Consider the following 18,372-nt stretch of genomic DNA (forward strand, 5'->3'; position numbering starts at 1 on the left):
AGGCTGGACCTCTTCACCACTGTACCACTGCCTCTGCCTGTGGCCGAACAGCTTTGTGAGCAGCTGTTCTGAAAAGGGGGCACCACTCAGGAGAGGGCTCTGATCAGGGGTCTGGGCACCTTCTCTAGGAGGTGCTGTACCCAGAAAGGGAGAGTGGCTTCTTCAACAAAGCCTCATCTCTTTCCTCCATCCCATGATCCTCCCCACCCCAGCAATGCAGCCCTGAGCCTGGCCTGTACGTGGGATCCACGTTCAGTGCAGGCAGAGTCTGGGTAGCAGTCCCCCCGGTCCCTGGGCAGCTGCATGTGTGCCATGAGTGCAGTGGACCCGTGGCTGGGAGGAGAGGTGAGTGCAGTCGTGGCTGTGGTGTCAGGTGGGAGCCCTGGACTGCTCCCCGTGCTGGGCTGGGGCAGACCTGGAGTGGAGAGGGGCTGCCACGCACTGGGGGAGGCCCAGACCAGGAGTCACCTTCAGCTTCCAGGGGCCGTGTGCTTGCTCTGGGCTCAGCCGGTGCTAAGGCTGCGGGCTTTCAATCCTGGGATATGTTTTGAGGCTCCCACACCTCCCAGAACTTGTTCTTGCTACTCCCATTTCACAGATGGGAAATCTGAGGCCCAAGAGATATAGGACCTTGTCCAGGTACAGCCGGCCCGTGACCACAGAGGCTGGGTTGGACCTCCGGTCTGTGTCCAAACCCCTTTCCTCTGCTTCCAGGAGGCCAAGGGTACTTGGAGGTCTGGGGCTTGCTGGCTGGGGTTTTAGCCCAGGCTGGCCCTCTTGAGCAAGTAAGGAGGAAAGGAGGTTTCCTGGATAATAGGGTGTCTCCAGGCCTGTAGCTCTCTTGGGACCCCACGGAGTATATTGACATCAGCTCGCAGTGTGGTCCAGCAACCTTGGAGCTGGTAGTGATTAAAGGGAGTCGAAGGTTAACCCTAGCCAGTTCTGCAGGAACAGCACCTTCTTGGTATCAGGGTGCGTTTGTGAGCATAGCAACGTGCCTTTGGCAACAAATGTGGCACTGGTTGGGACTGCCAGGTCCTGAGCTGACCTCTGACAAGCCCCTGGCCCCTTGTTTGACCAGGTCATGGCAAAGTAAGGGTGTGGAAATTTTTAACTTGGCGAAACTTTCTGTTCACACTTGTTCTGCTAATTTGCTCATTCATTTAGACATCTGTTCATTTCAATATTCGTCACTTAACCTACCACACATCAGGTGTTTCATCTGGTGCTGGAGATACTGTGGGCCACAAGAAGTCCCTGCTTTCTTGGGTCCTATGATCTCGTGAGTACGGGAGACAGTGTGGTGCTCCTGCCACAGAGGAAATGAAACAGGGCGACCGGGTGGGACAGACTGAGGGAGTGGTTGGGTAATCTGGGACCCGGTGCCAAGAGGAAGCATGGAAGCGTGAATGCCGGGATCCTTGAGGGGTGGCTGGGAAGAGCAGCCTGGGCTTGGGTCCCAACAGTGATTCCAGATCCCCCCAACATTTATACTGTAATCAACCCCCCTGACAAGGACTCAGATGTGAAACTGCTGGCACTGACCTTGCCTCGTCCTCCATCCTCAAACGGGGTTGGGGTGCAGATGGGGGCACGTGAGCTGAGATTCTTATCTTTGGGGAGGGGAGGGTGTGTTTAGGAAGTCTGGTGAGGCCTTGGGGGTCACCCGGGACCTCTTCAGTTCAGTGGCCGTCCAGTTCTGCTCCATGTAAGGTTCAGTCCTTAGTGCTGTGCTTTCTGGTCACAAAACAGGCTGAAACAGTGTTTTTCCCATGATGGCTGCCACCTCAATGTAAATAATTTTTAAGGGGATAGTTTACTTTCTTTTTTTTGTAGTGAGTCTTTGAAATCCCGTGTATGGGCCCCACAGACAGCATTCCTCAGCGCGGACTAGCCGCATTGCAAGTGCTCCACAGCCACGTGAGGCCGCGGCCACCTCAGCGGATGGGGCACGGCGGGGCAGGTGCAGTCCACCATCTTCAGAAGGGGCATCTGGAGGCCGGAGGGAGGGAGGGGACTGGCTGTACTGGTGGTTTCAAGCCCCAATTCCTGTAGGGCCTTCCGCTTTGGCTCCTTGGGGCTAGATTCATTGGCCCCTGGCTGGGAGGTATGAAGAGGGAGTCATGCCCGGGAGCCTGGCGCAGGTCGACGGCCACACCGGATTTTTTCTTTATTTATCGTGAGCATGAACCCGTACTGTTGACTCCCCACCCCGTCACTACACTTAAGCTCTTTTACCCAGTGAATGGAATTCAAAGCTCCTGCCCCACCCCGGCCAACTCCAGAAGTATGATTTTCATGTGGTTCTCGGTGGTGTCTTGTGACTGGCAGCTGATAAGGTGGAGAATACAGTGTTTCTCTGCAGGAGGCTGCACGCCTGGGCTGTTGGAGATGCCTGTTGTGGGTGGAGGGTATCCTGTGGACCCCCAAGATGGGGAGCAGAGAGCCTTCCTGCCCTGCAGGTGGAAGCCTCTGCAGCCCCTTTCCTCCGAGCTTGGATGGCTGGAGAGATGCCCATCTGCCCACTGGTGGGCCTTGAGGCAGCTGGTCAGTTACTCTGCCCTCTGCCACTTCACAAGAGCCCCGGGCCAAGACCAGCTCCCTCCCTCCTGGGCCTGATCGCGCTGTGCTGTTCAGGCTGTGTCTAGCCAGCGGTCAGGCCAGAGGGGCTGGAGTGGGTATGTGACCTATCGCTACCGCCTCTTCCCCTCTTGCTGTGCCTGCTCTGTGGTGGTGTAGTTCCTGATGAGTAGATTAATTCAACAAACTTGTGTCGAGAGCCTGCTGTGTGCCAGTCACTGTTCTAGACATTGGTGGTGATACAGCATCGAACAAAACAACAGCAAAAGTTCTTTGCAAGCCAGGGAGAGGGATCTGAAATGTGAGGTGTAGGGGGGATTTTTGACCAGAGGTGGAGAGCTGAGTGGGTAGATACCAAGCCTGTGTCTAGGGGAAAAGCATTCCAGGCTGAAGGAACAGCCAGAGAGGAGGGAGTGGGCCTAGCCCAGTCAAGAACAATGAGGCCCGTTTGAGTACAGCAGACTAAATGAGGGAAATGGGGAAGGAGGGCAGGGAAGTGCTGGTGGGGAGATCACGTGCAGTCTTGCAGGTCAGAGCAAGGGCTTGGCCTTTCTCTCTGAGTGGATGGACGCCATGGAGGGTTTTTGAGCTGAGGAGAGGTGATACAGATGATCCATTCTGGAGAATCGCGGTTAGTTGACTACGCCCAAGAGTGGCTGATCATAACACAGTGCGACTCCAGTGGCCTGTGTCCTCACCTTGCCTTACCTCGAAGTTGTATTAGTTACCTTAAATTCAGCGTCCAGCTCAAGCCCCACCCCCACCCCGGAATAACGGCAGAGGACTCTAAGCTGAGAGGAATCGCTGTGGGTTAGCTGGCACTGTCAAGATTCACACACCTCAACAGGCTGGAAACATGGCGGGAGATTCCCGAGATGGGATGTTTGCAAGCAGCTGTAGTAGCACAGTCCTGCTCTTTGGTTCCAGAGGGTAGCCACACAAGTTCAGGGCCCAGGAGACCTGGCTTACCAGCTGAGGGGTGTTGGTTCCCTGCCAGTGAAGCGGCATGGCCGTGAGAAAGTGAACGCGGTCTTTGCCAGCATTCGTGGAAGTCTGGTGTCCAGATGGAGGGCACTAGTAATCCCATGAATACAGCTGCGGGCTTTGAAGACATGCTGGAGGGCTTCCAGGGGGGCCAGGCGATGCGGGGGCCGGAGACTGTGTCTCATGAGGCAGCCTGCCTGGGAAGGAGCGCAGGAGGCTCCTCTCAGCTGTCAGAAGCCTTTGAAGGACTTTGATGTGACGGAGGGCAGCTTCCTCCCGTTGCCCCAGAGGGCTGCAGGTGGGCCCTCCGAGGATCTTGGCGTCTTCACAGGGTGGTTTAGGGGCGGTGGAGGGCAGGAGTTAGGAGTGCGCCCCTCTGGAGCTAAGCTGCTCACCAGCTCGGAGACCCTGGGCAAGTTGCCGACCCTTTTTGCACCTCACTTCCCTGTCTCCACAATGGAGGTAATAATAGCGTTGAACTCATAGGGTTGAGATCATACTTGGACAGCCCTTAAGAGTACCTTGCCGAGTAGCTCTCAACATGTGGTAATGTCTGGCGACATTTGGTTGTCAGAACCGGAGAGTGGGGGTCATACTGGCCTCTCTAGTGGGCAGTGGTCACGGTGCTGGGCGGTGCACAGGACAGCCTCCACAGCGATGACTCACCTGGTCCTCAAAGCAATGGCAATGAGGTTGGCACCCCCCTGGTGTTGCACATAGTAAGTGCACAGTACATTTCAGGATCAGTAAGGGATGTAATACCTTTTTAGTCTCATCTTATTACCTGTGTGTCAGATGTTTATAAAACATCTGCTACGTTCTAGGCACTGTGATAGAGTCTGAAGATGTAATGCAGGCCTGGACCACAGAGGTTGTAGTCTCATGGGCAAGATACAAAAACACATAATGATATAATATAAAATTATATTATGTGATAAAGCATCTTCTCTAGGTGCTCTGGTAGACTCTTGGTATAAACAAGCTTCCAGTTTCAGAGGTCAGAGGATAGTGGGCAAGCCATGAAAATAGTAATTATATAATACAAAAAGTTTACTATCTATTAGGTGCTAAAATCAAGATATAAACAATTTTTTTGTGGAAAGAAAAACATTGCTTAGAAATGTCAGAAAACACTTCGTAGAGGAGGGGCCGGTGCCGCAGAAGGAGTGAGATTGTTGAGGCTAACGGGGGCTGCGTAGGGTCTTCCTGCTGGAGGAAAGCCCGTGCAGAGGTGGGGCTGTGGAAGAAGGCGGCCCCTGCAGCGACCGTGGCAGGAGTTCCGAGATGCACGTGCAGGGCTTGGGGCCTGGGACTGAAGCACCCTGGTTGCCTCTAAAAAGCTTTGGTTTTTCATTGAAGGAATGGGGAGTGATTGAAGCAGGAGGGTGGTTTGATCCAAACCGTTTCTGAGAAAGATACTGTGTTGGCAGTTCTGAGGAAGAGGCTAGAGTGAGGAAAGACTTGTGGCGAAGAGACCAGTTAGGAAACAGATAAATTGGGGCGAGATCTAGAATCAACCTGCGGCTCAAGAAGAGGAGATGAAGCCTGCTTTCCGAAGTACTTCTGAGGCTCTAGACCATGTGGCCTTCACACTGCCCTGAGCTTTATCAGGCTTTACATCCCAGTGCCTCCTATAATGGCGAGCGTTTAGTGGGAGTTCAGCAAACGTTTGCTGGAACGAGGAACTGGGGGTAGAATGGGTAGCGTTTCGTAGGGATGGTGTGAAGGCGAAGGAGATGTTGGGTGGATGAGCTGATGAGGATGTGGGGTGGGGGGGAGCCGGGAGATGCGGGTCCAGTTGTGGACGTGTCACGGGTGAAGAGTTTAAGATCACCCAGGGAGGATGAGCAGGAGAAAGTTAGAAATATTAGGACAGGATCTGGGAGAGAAATTACAGAGCTGAAAAAGAGCTTGAATCATCAGGGTTTGAGTAGTAGTTAAGCCTCCGAAAATGAATGAACCTGGCCTGTGAAAACAAGCAGAGGAAGAGCAGAGGTTCAAGGGCAGCTCCCTGGCGAATGCCAGCACTTAAAGGAAGTGGAGCCAGTTCGGAGGAAACCTGGAGAGAGTCTTGACCTGGAAGCATTGTCCTATTAGTAGCAAAGGCTTCAGAGTACCGGAAGAGCGAAAATCGATCTTTTTCAGGTTTGACCGTTAGGAGGCCACTGAAGGCTTTGGCGAGGGTGATTTCAGCACAGACAAGGGTGGGGATCAGGGGTGGAGCAGGGTAGAGGGTTGAGTGGGAAGTGAGTACGTAGCACAGATGAAGGAGTCTGACCACTGGAGCTCAAGATGGAGATGCAGAGGTAGCTTGAGGAGGAGAGAGAAGCAGAGAGGGGGTTTGTTTTGTTTTAGGTACAGGGAGACTTGACTATGTTTCTGAGTCACAGGGAGCGGAGGAGGGGGGAGAGGTGGAAGCAGCAAGGCCGAGGGGGATCACCAGTTGGGAACAATGCTGGAAAGGTGGGCGGGGACCCACCCAGTATCCGGGTGGGGCAGGAGTGGCAGGTGAGTCTAGAGGTGGCAGGCAGGCAGCTCCGGGTTTCCCCACAGCACTGAGGGACAGTGATATTGATTCTGCCCCACTGGTTTTCCCATCCCCCTTCTCAGGAACATTAAGCCACAGCCCTTTGATGGGCCCAAGGGCTTGGAGGGGCCTGGCATCATGCCATGTCCATGGGTGACGTCCAGTTCTGTTCATCTTGGTACAGCGGGTACCCACTGAGTACTTGCTGTGTGAGGCTTTGAGTGCCAGGCAGCAGGAGACTTCTGTTCTTCACCCCGTCCTCCAGTTCTGCCCTTTGGCGACTCCGTGGCAGGGCTCAGCAGCCTCACGGCAGCGGGGGACACCGTGGTTCTTAGCAGAGCACCGGGAGGGCACACAGCCTTCCTGCCTTGGGGTCAGCTTTACCTAGCGGGTCGGGTGAGCCAGTCTCCTGGGCAGCTGGTGGCAGGCAGAGGTTGCTGCCCCTTGGACATGAGTGGATCAGATTTCTGTTCTCCTGCCCAGGTACCCTGTTGTGACTTTTCTTCTGTCCTTTTGTCCCCAGGGGCTGTCCGTGTTATGGGACAGCTGCTGGGAGAAGGCTCCCAGTTGTCCCGGGGCAGCAGCGAGCCCAAGAAGCCTGCGCTCCTGGAATCCTGGGGGCTGAGCTATCCTCTTGGCTTGGCCAGCAAGGGGAGGGGGTGGGGGGTGGGGGTGACATCCCTGGGGGTCTCTCGGAGCAGACCCCAGGACTAGCCAGTCTGCTTAGCACAAGACCAGCACAGTTCAGGAGAAAAGTGCAGAATTTTACTAGGGAAGAGGTCAAAAAAGAGTAGTTGTCTTGTTGCTCAGGACCCATCACCTCCGACCACCAGAGTTCTTCGCTGAGGACAGCTGAGCCCTTGACCTTCAGTTACTGCACGGCACACTCTCTCTAGTGTTCTCCATTTTGGCTGCATGTTAGCATCACCAGAAAGGTGAGCTTTTTTTGTTTGGTTGGTTTTTTACTGGCCAGTGTCTGGGCCCCATGCCCAGCCAATTAAATAAGACTTGGAAAGTGGGGTCTAGAAGTCAGTAAATGCCTCAGCTTCTCAGGTGATTGCCTTGTGCCCCGAGTGCTGTGACCTGCTGATACAGGGAGATGGAGTACGATGGACTGAAATCCTGATCAGAAAGGACTGAGAGCACAGAGGGCGGGAGAGGATGCATTTCATAACGTAAAGAATGTGAGAGGGCTTCCCTGGTGGCGCAGCGGTTGAGAGTCCGCCTGCCGATGCAGGGGACACGGGTTCGTGCCCCGGTCTGGGAAGATCCCACATGCCGCGGAGCGGCTGGGCCCGTGAGCCATGGCCGCTGAGCCTGCGCATCCGGAGCCTGTGCTCCGCCACGGGAGAGGCCACAACAGTGAGAGGCCTGCGTACCGCAAAAAAAAAAAAGAACGTGAGAGCCTGAAGGATCTTGTTTAGAGCTTTGCAGCTCTAAGTGCGGTCCCAGCCTACCGTTTAGAATGTGGACCCACGACACCCACTGAGTCAGAACGTACACATCAAAGATTGAGAACTGTGCTTTCGCCATTATCCGGACCAGTGGTTCTCAACCTTGGCTGGGTTAGAATCGCCCCTGGGTGCTTGAACAAATTCCAGTGCCAGGCCAGACCACTTAAGTCAGAATTTCCCGTTATGGGACCCAGATACTGCAATTCTCCTGTTCAGCCAAGGTCAAGGACATCCATCTTGACAAGTGCTTCTCAGGCTTGAATGTGCATGTGAATCATCAGGGGATCTTACGCAAATGCAGTTTCTGATTTGTGCCTCTGGAGGGGCCTGGGATTATACATTTCTAATAAGGTCCCTGGTGAGGCTCAGGCTGAGGATCTGATAAATATATTTGAGTCACAAGCATTTATTAGGCCAGATTCCCAGTTTTACAGCTGAAGAAACTGAGGGTCAGAGAGGGAAAAGTGACTCCCCCAAGATAACCCAACATGTTATTCATTCATTACTTGCTGAGCAATGGCTGTGTGTCAGGCAGTGTGCTAGATGCTGGGGCTCGAGCTGGGAATAAGACAGACCCGATTCCTGCCCTCACAGGGCTTATATGCAGTGCGGGAGACAGACAAAGAGCAAGTAACTAAACGAATTACAGATCAGGAGAAGCGTGTGAAGGGGATAACGTGGTAGGGCATGACTTGGCAGTTGTTGTGCGTAGGTCGGGAAGGCAGGCCACCCTTGGAAAAGCAGTAGGTCTTGACTTTCACTGGGGTCTGCTGATTACAACTCTAGAGCTCTTCTTTACTGGACAGGACCATCCCCCATCCCCACTGGGATTCAGAGATGGGCCCTCCTGACCCTGATGAAAACATCTGGCTCTGGTCCCCACCCCTATCCCTTTCCCCTACCCGGCTTTCTCTTTCCCTCAACACTTTCATTCTTGGGTATTTGTGGACTCAGGGTGGAGCCTGGGGAGTGCCCCTGGGCGCAGAGCATTGACTCCATAACAGGACAGTGTTCAGGATAATCGATTTATGATTTCTAACAAAAACCAGACCTCGTCCAGATGCGGTCCCCCACCACTGAGAAATAATTTGAGATTTTTCATTTCTCCCCAAAAGAGCACAAACACTAGGGCTTCCCTCCCTTTCCTGATCCTTCAAAAGAATCACGTGGGCAGTTTGTGAAAATGCCCATCCCAGGTCCCACCCCAGCTGGCTGAAGATATCCCAGGAAAGGGCCCTGGAATCTGTGTTTAGTATGTGGCCCATCTGATTCCTACAACCCAGATCATTGGGGAAGATGTCATGGAGAGAAGAAACTGGTGCTCTGCACGCATCCCGTGCCTCTTTGTGTGGCTGTGAAAGCTGCAGAAATTTCTTCCTGGTGACTCAGAAGCATGGTCCTTGGCTGGCTTTGTGACTGGAGGGACCTCGCTGTTTATGTGCATGTAGCAACTCACCCCTCCCACAGCCCTGTCCTTACCTTGCCAGCCTCTGCCCTTACCTGAAAGGGTCTCCTTTCTCTCCTCTGACCAAACAGACCCTTCTCACTCTCCGTGCTCCTATTCAAACAGCCTGCCTCCATTGAGTTTCCCCCATGTACCTGGTGGTGAGGGCTTGGACACTGTTTGTACTCAGCCAGAGTCTAGAAGGGCTGCAAGAGGGCTTGTGGACCATCTGATGGTCCCACAGTCACCCCAGGGCCTGGCCCGAGCAGATATATTCGGGTGGAATAGTGAGAGGTTGATGATAGAGGGGTGGACGGTGGCCAGAACCAAGGGAATGCCTTGGATGTGGAGAAAAGATAAACTTCAGATGTCAAAATGTGAATTACGCCCTTGTACAGTTAGCTTAACTTTCATGTAGAAAGTGGGTGGAGGTGCATCTGTTTCCTGGAGCTGGCCCTTCCGAGGTCCAAGTGAGGGCAACCGTGCGGGGAAGCTGTGGTAGGCTGGTCTGGCCTGGGACGGAATTTGTGAAGGGTGGGACTTGGCTTCCCTTTCTGGGGTGTAGGCTCCACCTGGACCGCTGATGCTGCCTTTGAGGGGTTAGGGAAATGCCCAGGGTGAGGAGGGCCGCTCCCTGGATGGCCGCCCTGGAAGCAGCTTTGTGCTTTCTGGAGGCAGGAAGAGGCAGGCTGTGGGTGTGCCCTGCTCCAGTGTCTAGACGAGAGTGTTTGTGGCGCTGACCAGACACCTGTGCCTCCTACCTCCTAGGTGGCCCGAGGCAGCCGGGATGACAGCTCTCCCCAGGAACCCTGGCACCTGAGAAACATGATCAGCAAGTCCCGTGAGTATTCTCCAAGAACTCCCCACCCTGAGGGGTGGGCTTCCCAGAAGCGGTCGTAAGCATCATCCTGGGACCCACCGGGGGTTGTGGAGGGGCTGACACGGAGCCAGGGGCCCCTGTCTTCATCTTGAAGGACAGCAGAAACACTCGGGTCCAAGCCCGGAGCCAGAGAACTAAGACCAGGCGAGGGCCTGCTTTGAGCCGGCCTTGCAGGGGCCCCAGTTGGGGCAGCTGAGAAGGTGGCCTGGGGCTGTGCCTGCCTGTTTCTGCTTCCAGCTCTTCTGTGCGTTCGCCCTGCAGGCTGGAAACTCCTGGCCACACTGGCTCTGGTCCTGGTCGTCATGGTATGGTACTCCATCTCCCGAGAAGACAGGTACATTGAGCTGTGAGTCCATCTTTCATGTCCTTCTGTGGGTTCTTCTTGGGAACCGGGCTCAGGGATGGAGCGTCGTGAGGTGGGGACCTAGTGGGGGGACAGGAGGGTTCAGAGAGCCAGGACATGACCTCTCCCGTACACTACTAGCCCAGAATCCTCTGTGAGGGGAGTTGGTGGGTTTTGGGGGGTAGGGCCTGGGATGACTCCCCAGGGCCCTCACCCAGGGAGCTCAGGAGAATGAAGAACTGGGTTTGCAATGATTTGGTTTCAAAGTGGGACTTGGGCTGACACCGTTGCAGCCTGCGAGTCACTCTCCAGGGCCTTGGGGCCGACGTACCCTGGGAGGAGGTGGAGGCTGCCTGGAAAGCTGGCCCCCGGGCCCGGGAGGTCTGACTGGAGCGCCTGCCTCTCTCCTTTTCTGTCTCCAGCTTTTATTTTCCCATCCCAGGGAAGAAGGAGCCCTGCCTCCAGGGTGAGGCGGAGAGGATAGCCTCCAGGCTCTTTGGCAAGTACGTGAGCATGCGGGGTGGGCCTGGGTGCCGGCTACATGGAGGGAACCATGCTGGTGGACGTGGGTCAGGTGCAGCCTGTGAGGGAGGGAGAGGCCTTGGTGTGTATACATAGTGTGAGTCAGGGGTCTGACCCAGTTTCTGGCATGAAGATTAATCTCTTTCTCATCCCCACCCCGCCTTCACCTCGGCACAGCTACTCCCGAGAACAGCCCGTCTTCCTGCAGCTTAAGGATTATTTCTGGGTCAAGACGCCATCTGCCTACGAGCTGCCCTACGGCACCAAGGGGAGTGGTAAGAATCCGCCTGGTCAGGTGGGAACGGTGGCCTCACCTTGGCCACACAGCTTCTCGTTTTGGGCTGTCCGTGGTCCCAGCGCCCAGGTTCTCAGCCAGGCCTAGATCCTGGGGTCAGGGCAGGGAGGGTCGGCAGCCTTTGGAGAGCTCTCTGTTGTCATCAGCCCCTTCCATTGCGGTTCTTCTGTAGAAGACCTGCTGCTCCGGGTGCTGGCCATCACCAGCTACTCCGTCCCAGAGAGCATCCAGAGGTAAGGAGACCCTCCTTCCTGCTCCAGTGTGAAACAGTCATGGTCCAGCACCTCCCAGTGAGCCTGCCTGTCTCCAGGGGAGGTGGGCATGCCAGTCTCCACGGCAGCTGAGCCTGGGTATCAGGCTGCTGGAGTGGGCAGAGGCTGCTGAGGGTATTGCCGTGGTAACAGGCAGGGCTGGGCAGCAGTCAGGGGCTCCAAAATGGGATTTCTTCTTGGTACTCCCCAGGCACCTTCCCTCCTTCCCTCTCTCTCCCATGCTCTGCTCAGTTTCCTCTCCCTTGAAAGCCCAGGGCTGCAGGGTCAGCATGACCAGAAGCAGGACTCCTTGGAGATGCCTGGTCCATGGGGGCCAGGGGCTGAGGGGCTGAGGGGGCCTGGGCAGACCGGGGCAGGAGCAGGGGCTCCTTCTTGGTCTTACCACCCTGTTCCCGGGGCAGCCTCAAGTGCCGTCGCTGCGTGGTGGTGGGGAACGGGCATCGGCTACGCAACAGCTCACTGGGAGAAGCCATCAACAAGTACGACGTGGTCATCAGGTCTGTATGGCAGCCCTTCCCTCTTCTGTTTGGGGGCGACGGTAAGCAGACCCAGTGGGGCTCTAGGTGACGGGCATCCTCCTCCCTGCCTCCCAGGTTAAACAGCGCGCCGGTGGCTGGCTACGAGCATGACGTGGGCTCCAAGACCACCATGCGTCTCTTCTACCCTGAATCCGCCCACTTCAACCCCCAAGTGGAGGACAACCCTGACACACTCCTTGTCATGGTAGCTTTCAAGGCCATGGACTTCCACTGGATTGAGAGCATCCTGAGCGATAAGAAGCGCGTAAGTGGAGAGACTGGCGGGGGTGAGGTCGCAGCCTGGGGATGGGGGCGCCGCCCGGGTCAGGCCCTGCCGCTCCATCACGTGTGCCCCACGGTCCTCAGGAGCCAGTAAGGGGAAGGCGTGAGCTCATTGTTCTACTGCAGGGGTCGGACAGCAGCAGCGAAGGGCACCCTAAGCTCGAGGCTGCTTGGGACAGAGAAGCTGCCAAAACACGCTTGCCAGTGAGAAGCTTGGCAGCAGAGGCACCGGTTGGTAGTCGTCTCCAGGCGGAGGCCGTTAGAACAGTCGAGATCTCTGTCCTTCTAGGTGGACTCCAGAAAGTCCGCTATGTCTCTTTGCCATCCGGTTGACAGCTGAACTGTCCGACTGTCCATTTTTTGCCACGTGTTTAGTTAGCCCCTTCTACCTGCATGACTATACTTGGAAGCGGGCAATGGTTGGAGCCCATACTCGACACACCATGTCACCTGGCCTCCCCTGGGGGGTGCCCCGCTCCCCTCTCTCCCTCCTCCTCTCTTCTGGTCTCCTCTCCCACCTCTGGTGTAGGCCTCCACGTCCCTCCCCTCACCCCGCACTCCCGAGGGCCTGTGCCATCAACACAGGGGCCCCGTCCCCTGGAGAAGCCCCTCCCCACCTCCCCATTTCAACCCACTGGCTCTCTCCCTCCCAACCCCACCCGCCTAGGTGCGAAAGGGCTTCTGGAAACAGCCTCCCCTCATCTGGGACGTCAACCCCAAACAGATTCGGATTCTCAACCCCTTCTTCATGGAGATTGCAGCTGACAAACTGCTGAGCCTGCCGATACAGCAGCCATACAAGATTAAGCAGGTGATGATGGGCTGCAGATGGATGGGAAGCCAGAGGGTTGGGGTTCTCTGTGGGAAGTAGGAGGGACTTCCTAGAGGCTCCAGAAGGCCAGGGAGGACCCCAGGCGAGGGGAGAACAATAGCAGAGACTGCAGCCCGCATCTGAATAACACACAGCCCCCAGGCACACACCTGTCATCAGAGGCAGGTATTCTGGCTTTTACAGCAAGGGAGGGCACACACTCTTGAGATGCTCCGGGGCATCTCCAAAATGGGGAGTCAAGGAAGGGTGTTTTTAGGGCTTGGGGGCTAGAGGTAGAGGATGGCTTTGGCAGGCGCTGATCAGAATCTGTACACCGGGGATTTGCTGGGACAGTCAGTAGTCTTCTTTTTTTTTTTTTTTTGGCCCGCGGGCTGCACGGCTTGTGGGATTTTAGTTCTCCGACCAGGGATTGAACACGCACCCCCGGCAGTAAAAGCGTGGAGTCCTAACCACTGGACCGCCAGGGAAGTGCCAACAGTCAGTAATCCTATGTTTAGGATATGGAGCCCAGGCTGAGCCCTGTGGTTACTATTTGATCACTTCATCTGTGATCCAGTCTTGGCGCATATTGGTCTAAAGGAGTTAAAAGAATTTGAGGGTGCAGTTGGTCCTGCATATCATGGTTTGGTAGGTGTGACAGTTTGGGAAGTCAGGGTGCAGTTTGCAAGTTCTGATTTTGGTTTCGGCTCGCACAGCCCTCCCTAGTGGTCTTCTGCTGGCGGGCTTCGGCACACTGGGTAGCTTCCCAAGCAGGTACTTCCGCCATATCTCTGAGCCCTCAGAGAGGCTGTGTGAGGTAGGAGACAGAAGTAATGATCAGACGTAGACAGGACTCACAGTGCTACCTGCGGTATGGCCTTGGGTCAGTCAGCCACTCAGAGCCTTGGTTTTCTTATCTGTGGGCTGGGGAAAATAGGAGTACTGACCTTTTAAAGCCATTCTAGAATTTAAAAAGATATTTACATAATGTGCTTATCACAGAGATTGGCACACCGTGAATGCTGGATAAATATTTGCCAAGTTTTGAATAAATGATTTTATTCTTTCTTCTTTTTTTTTTTGGCCGCGCTGCATGGCTTGCGGGATCTCAGTTCCCTAACCAGGCAGGGATTGAACCTGGGCTACGGCAGTGAAAGACCGGAATCCTAACCACTTGGCCACCAGGGAGCTCCCCATGATTTTATTCTTTACTGAATATCTACTACGATTCAGCTTCCTATGTTGAATGCCTGCTTTTGTGACTGCTCAGTGCCAGGCCCCAAGTTTGCATGCTTGGGGAATAAGACATGCTCTCTGCCCTAAGGAAACTCGGTCTAGTGGAATAAACATGCAGGATGCAGCGTGGAATGGCAAAACGCTCCGATAGAGGGTTGTTCCGAGTGCTGCGGGGTCTCAGAGGAGGGGCGGAACTCTGCTTGGGGCTGTCTGGAGGTGGTGCCACCGGAAGAGGTGGTACTGGAGCTGGGCCCTAAGGGATCATGGGGCCCATCAAGCAGAGAATTGGGGAAAGGTGTTTCATTTGGCAAGACCAAACAACGTCCCTGGCACTGAGTTCCAGTGCACATGGAGTTGGGTGGGGGTCAGCAAAGAGGAGTTTTCTGGCTCTGATGGCAGAGGGTGAAGGCTAGAGAGGGAAGCCAGAGATTAGGACCAGAACCCAGCTCCTGGAAGGAGGAAGAGGGAGAGGAAGGGATGAACTTTAGTTTCCTGTCACTGCCTAACAGATTACCACAGTTTAGAGGCTTACAACAACACCCATGCATTGGCTTATAGTTCTGGAGGTCAGATGTCCAGGTCAGCATGGCTGGATTCTCTGCGTAGGGTATACAAGGCTGAAATCAAGTTGGCAGTTGGTCTGCGTTCTTGTCTGGAGGCTCAGGGGGGGAAATTTGCTTCCAAGTTCATTCTTGTTGTTGGAAGCATTTGGTTCCTTGTGGTTGCGGGACCGAGGTCCCCATTTCCTGGCTGGTTTTCAGCCTAGGGGTGGTACCCTCAGCATGGAAGAGCTGCCTGCATACCTTGCCGTCTGGTCCCCTCCATCTTCAGGCCAGCAATGCATGATAAATCCTCTTGTGCTTCACACCTCGCACTTCCTCCACTGCTGATCTCTAGACCCAGATAGAAAAGCTCATGAGATTAGGTCAAGCCCACCAGGACTATTTTACAGTCTACGGTGCCATTTTAAGCAATATAATGCAATGTAATATATCTCATCATATTCATAGGTTACACACACTCTCAAGGGCAAGAGGTCATTGGGCTTCATCTTAGAAGTCTGCTACAGCATTTCTTTTAAGGTGAAATTGAGAGATGTGTGACAATTCTAGGTTTCCAGCACAACTGGGTGGACGGTCATATGTTTAACAATTACAGGAATACACGGGGAGAGAAGAGTTTGCTAGAAGGTGATGCATGTGTGGTTTGGCAGAGCTCTGAACTGGATGAGATAACACAGTGGCGGTAAAAGCAACAGGGCTGAAATGGAAGGCTGGGGCAGGCAGTGACGTGAAAGGATAGGAGAGCTGAGAAAGGGAAGCTGGCGAACACCTGGCCTTAGGGAATCTGACAAGGTCTGGGGAGTGGAAGGCAGGTCATCCCTGCTGAGGAAGGCGGTTTGTGAGGTTAGAATATCAGGTGGCCCATCCCCGTGGATGGCTCAGGGGTGGAGAAAGTGAGGTCCTCATAGCAGCCCCTACGGTAGGGGGTGGGGGAGGTACTGCTGTCCCCACTTTATAGGAGGGAGAGCCCACCCTCATGAAGGGCACACAGCCCGGAAATGTGAGAGCCTCGGGGCTTCCAGGAGAGGTGAGGTTCTCCAAGACAGAGAGCAGAACCTTTCCACTCCTTGAGTGACTTGTTTAACGGTTGTAAGCCTCAGTTCCCCATCTGAAAAATGGGGCTAATAATACTATCTACCTCAAAGTGTTTTCATGAGGACTGGATGAGGTGACATATGGGGGTGAAATACTTAGCATAGTGTCTGGCACATAGCAGGTGCTCCGAAAATCATAGGTGTTTATTATTACTATCATTTTTGTCACCTTGATTGCCATCATCATCCCCAGAGGCCCAAACCCTCCCCAGATGTGTTGAGCTATAGTACGCAGTATGGTAGCCACAAGCCACATGTGGCTTTTGTTTGTTTTTTGGTTTTTGGGGCTGCGATGCACGGCTTGCAGGATCTTCGTTCACCGACCAGGGATCAAACCTGAGCCGTCGGCAGTGAGAACATGGAGTCCTAACCACTGGACCACCAGGGAGTTCCCCACATGTGGCTATTTAAATGTAAATTTTAATTAAAATTGAATAAAATAAAAAGTTCAGTTGCTTAGCTGCATGAGCCCCGTATGGCTCGTGGCTGCCATAGAGGACAGCACAGATGCAGAACATTTCCATGATACTAGAAGGTTCTGTTGCAGAACGCTGGCCTAGAGGTGCTGAAAGAAGCAGCCTCCCTCTAATACCTTCCCCACGCGTTGTCCCTCAGAAGCCCACTACAGGGCTGTTGGCCATCACCCTGGCCCTCCACCTCTGTGACCTGGTGCATATTGCTGGCTTCGGCTACCCAGACGCCCACCACAAGAAGCAGTCCATTCACTACTATGAGTATATCACACTCAAGTCCATGGTGGTAAGTGGTCCCTGCTGGTGAACTGGGTGGGGCAGACCAGCCTGGGGACACTGAGTGAATGAGGGTGGTCCCAGAGATAGCTCACCGAGAGGTCACACAGAGAGTCAGAACTGGAACCAAGGAATCTGGACTCCCAGGCCAGCGTCCCCTGTATTCTGTCGTCCTTCCGAGAGCCGGCATGGGGAATGGAGCTTCCAGGGTGTGGGCTTACGGGGAGGGCCAGGGAGCTGCCTAGGAGTTCCTCAGTTGGCTTCCTTGGTTGTCTCCACAGTGGTCAGGCCACAATGTCTCCCAAGAGGCCCTGGCCATCAAGAGGATGCTGGAAATCGGAGCCGTCAAGAACCTCACGTACTTCTGACTGGGCAGGAGCTGTACCCATCCGTCTGCTCACCCTGCTGAGTGCCCCCATCCATGGCTGTGGGGGGGGTGCCTGGTGCCAGCTTGGACTCACCCTCCCCTGTGTGGGTAGGAGGAGGCCAGGTCTGAGACGAGCCTGTGTCCCTGGCTGCTCTGGTGGAGGCCAGATCAAGTCAGGGTGGCAGCCCTGCGGCAGCAGGAGCCCGGCCAAGGCACGGGGCTTGTTGCTGTGGCATCCCCTCTCTGCCAGCACCGGGAGATTATTTAACGGGCTATTTAATTAAGGGGTAGGAACATGCTGAGGGCTGGCCCCATGGCATCCAGAAAAGGGGGCATATTACAGCGTTCTGCTCACTTTTTACACAAAAGTGATGGCCCCACCACGGCCTGGACGCAGAGCAGGCCTCCCAGGAGGGCGAGGCGTCTGGAGTGGGCAGTGCCCAGAGTGGGTGGTGCCCTCCAGAGAAGGGCTGCTCCCTCCCAGCAGGCATGGGAAGAGCACTGGCACAGGGGTTCCGTGGAGGAGAGGACCTCAAAGGGGTTCCAGACTTATTAAACTATTTTTCCTAAAACAGAAGTGGCTGTGATACCCTGTGTCCTTTCAGAGTGAAGAAGACACGGATGCATAGTGGGCCACAGCAGTGGGTCCCTCTGCCGGCAGTGGACAGGCTTGTTAAAGACCCACTGAGACCCAGAGTGGGCCAGGGTCATTCAGGAAATAACTATTTACTGAGTACAGTGCTTGGTGGGTGCCAAGTCGTGCTTTATCACCCTGGCGTAGCAGGCAAGCAAGTGGCGCCCCATGCAGCCCTGTCTGCTGGACACCGAGCCTGGCATCTGCATCCTGGTTTACTTTCCAGAGGTAGGGAGGGGCAGGAGGATGCCAGGGTGGAGTGCCAGCACCCTCTTCCACCTCCCTTCCTCTCCCTCACCAGCCTTTTTTCCAAAATCTCATTCTGGGAGGTGTGTGTTTGAGGACAGGGGTGGAGACAGACAAAGAAAGCCAAGTTTCCCTTCTCAGATTAAGTGGGAATCATAAAATGGAGTTTACACAAAGTCCTGCCAGTGGCCCAGGCAGCCAGAATTGGGATGGGCAGGGCATGGGGGGCGTCTGAGGGCTTGGCAAGGCCTGTCAGCCAGTCGCCGAGCCATAGGATGAAATGCTCTTGCCCTCCCCCAGTCTCTAGAATTGATACAGCCCTGCTGTTTGCCTGTCTCTACCCAGCTTTGTTCATCTCCCCAGGCCCTGCTTAGCTGCCAAGTGGGCTTCCTGCCACTCTCACAGCTGTTCCTTTACATCTGGAGCCAGGAGGGAGAGCTGGACCTCCCCCAGAGGGAAGGGACTCACAGCTGTGTTCCTGGCTTTCTTGGAAAGAGTTGAAGCCTTGAGGTTTTGAGACAGCAAGGCTGGGACAGGACAGATAAAGAGGGGCAGAGATTTGGGAGCAACA

General features: G+C 54.8%; 1 protein-coding gene across 8 annotated transcripts in view; it reads left to right on the forward strand.

The window, feature by feature from the left end:
* Window positions 1-17,498, forward strand: part of ST3GAL4 (ST3 beta-galactoside alpha-2,3-sialyltransferase 4) — a 33,510-nt gene extending 16,012 nt beyond the window's left edge. Inside the window, exons 1-11 of one of the 8 annotated variants that reach the window (XM_060103688.1) lie at window positions 6,942-7,026; window positions 9,758-9,830; window positions 10,107-10,215; window positions 10,635-10,715; window positions 10,912-11,009; window positions 11,202-11,262; window positions 11,703-11,798; window positions 11,895-12,084; window positions 12,769-12,912; window positions 16,421-16,564; window positions 16,836-17,498. In XM_060103688.1, coding sequence (XP_059959671.1) covers window positions 9,815-9,830; window positions 10,107-10,215; window positions 10,635-10,715; window positions 10,912-11,009; window positions 11,202-11,262; window positions 11,703-11,798; window positions 11,895-12,084; window positions 12,769-12,912; window positions 16,421-16,564; window positions 16,836-16,922 — 1,026 coding nt within the window. In that variant the 5' untranslated portion in view covers window positions 6,942-7,026; window positions 9,758-9,814 and the 3' untranslated portion in view covers window positions 16,923-17,498. Of the gene's footprint in view, window positions 1-6,941; window positions 7,027-9,757; window positions 9,831-10,106; window positions 10,216-10,634; window positions 10,716-10,911; window positions 11,010-11,201; window positions 11,263-11,702; window positions 11,799-11,894; window positions 12,085-12,768; window positions 12,913-14,024; window positions 14,784-16,112; window positions 16,223-16,420; window positions 16,565-16,835 lie in introns of those variants that run through there. The other 7 variants (XM_060103691.1, XM_060103687.1, XM_060103689.1 and 4 more) reach the window with 7 other exon arrangements.
* Window positions 17,499-18,372: the final 874 nt, after the last annotated feature.

Source organism: Mesoplodon densirostris, chromosome 7 (assembly GCF_025265405.1).
Source record: "Mesoplodon densirostris isolate mMesDen1 chromosome 7, mMesDen1 primary haplotype, whole genome shotgun sequence".
Lineage (NCBI taxonomy): Eukaryota > Metazoa > Chordata > Mammalia > Artiodactyla > Ziphiidae > Mesoplodon > Mesoplodon densirostris.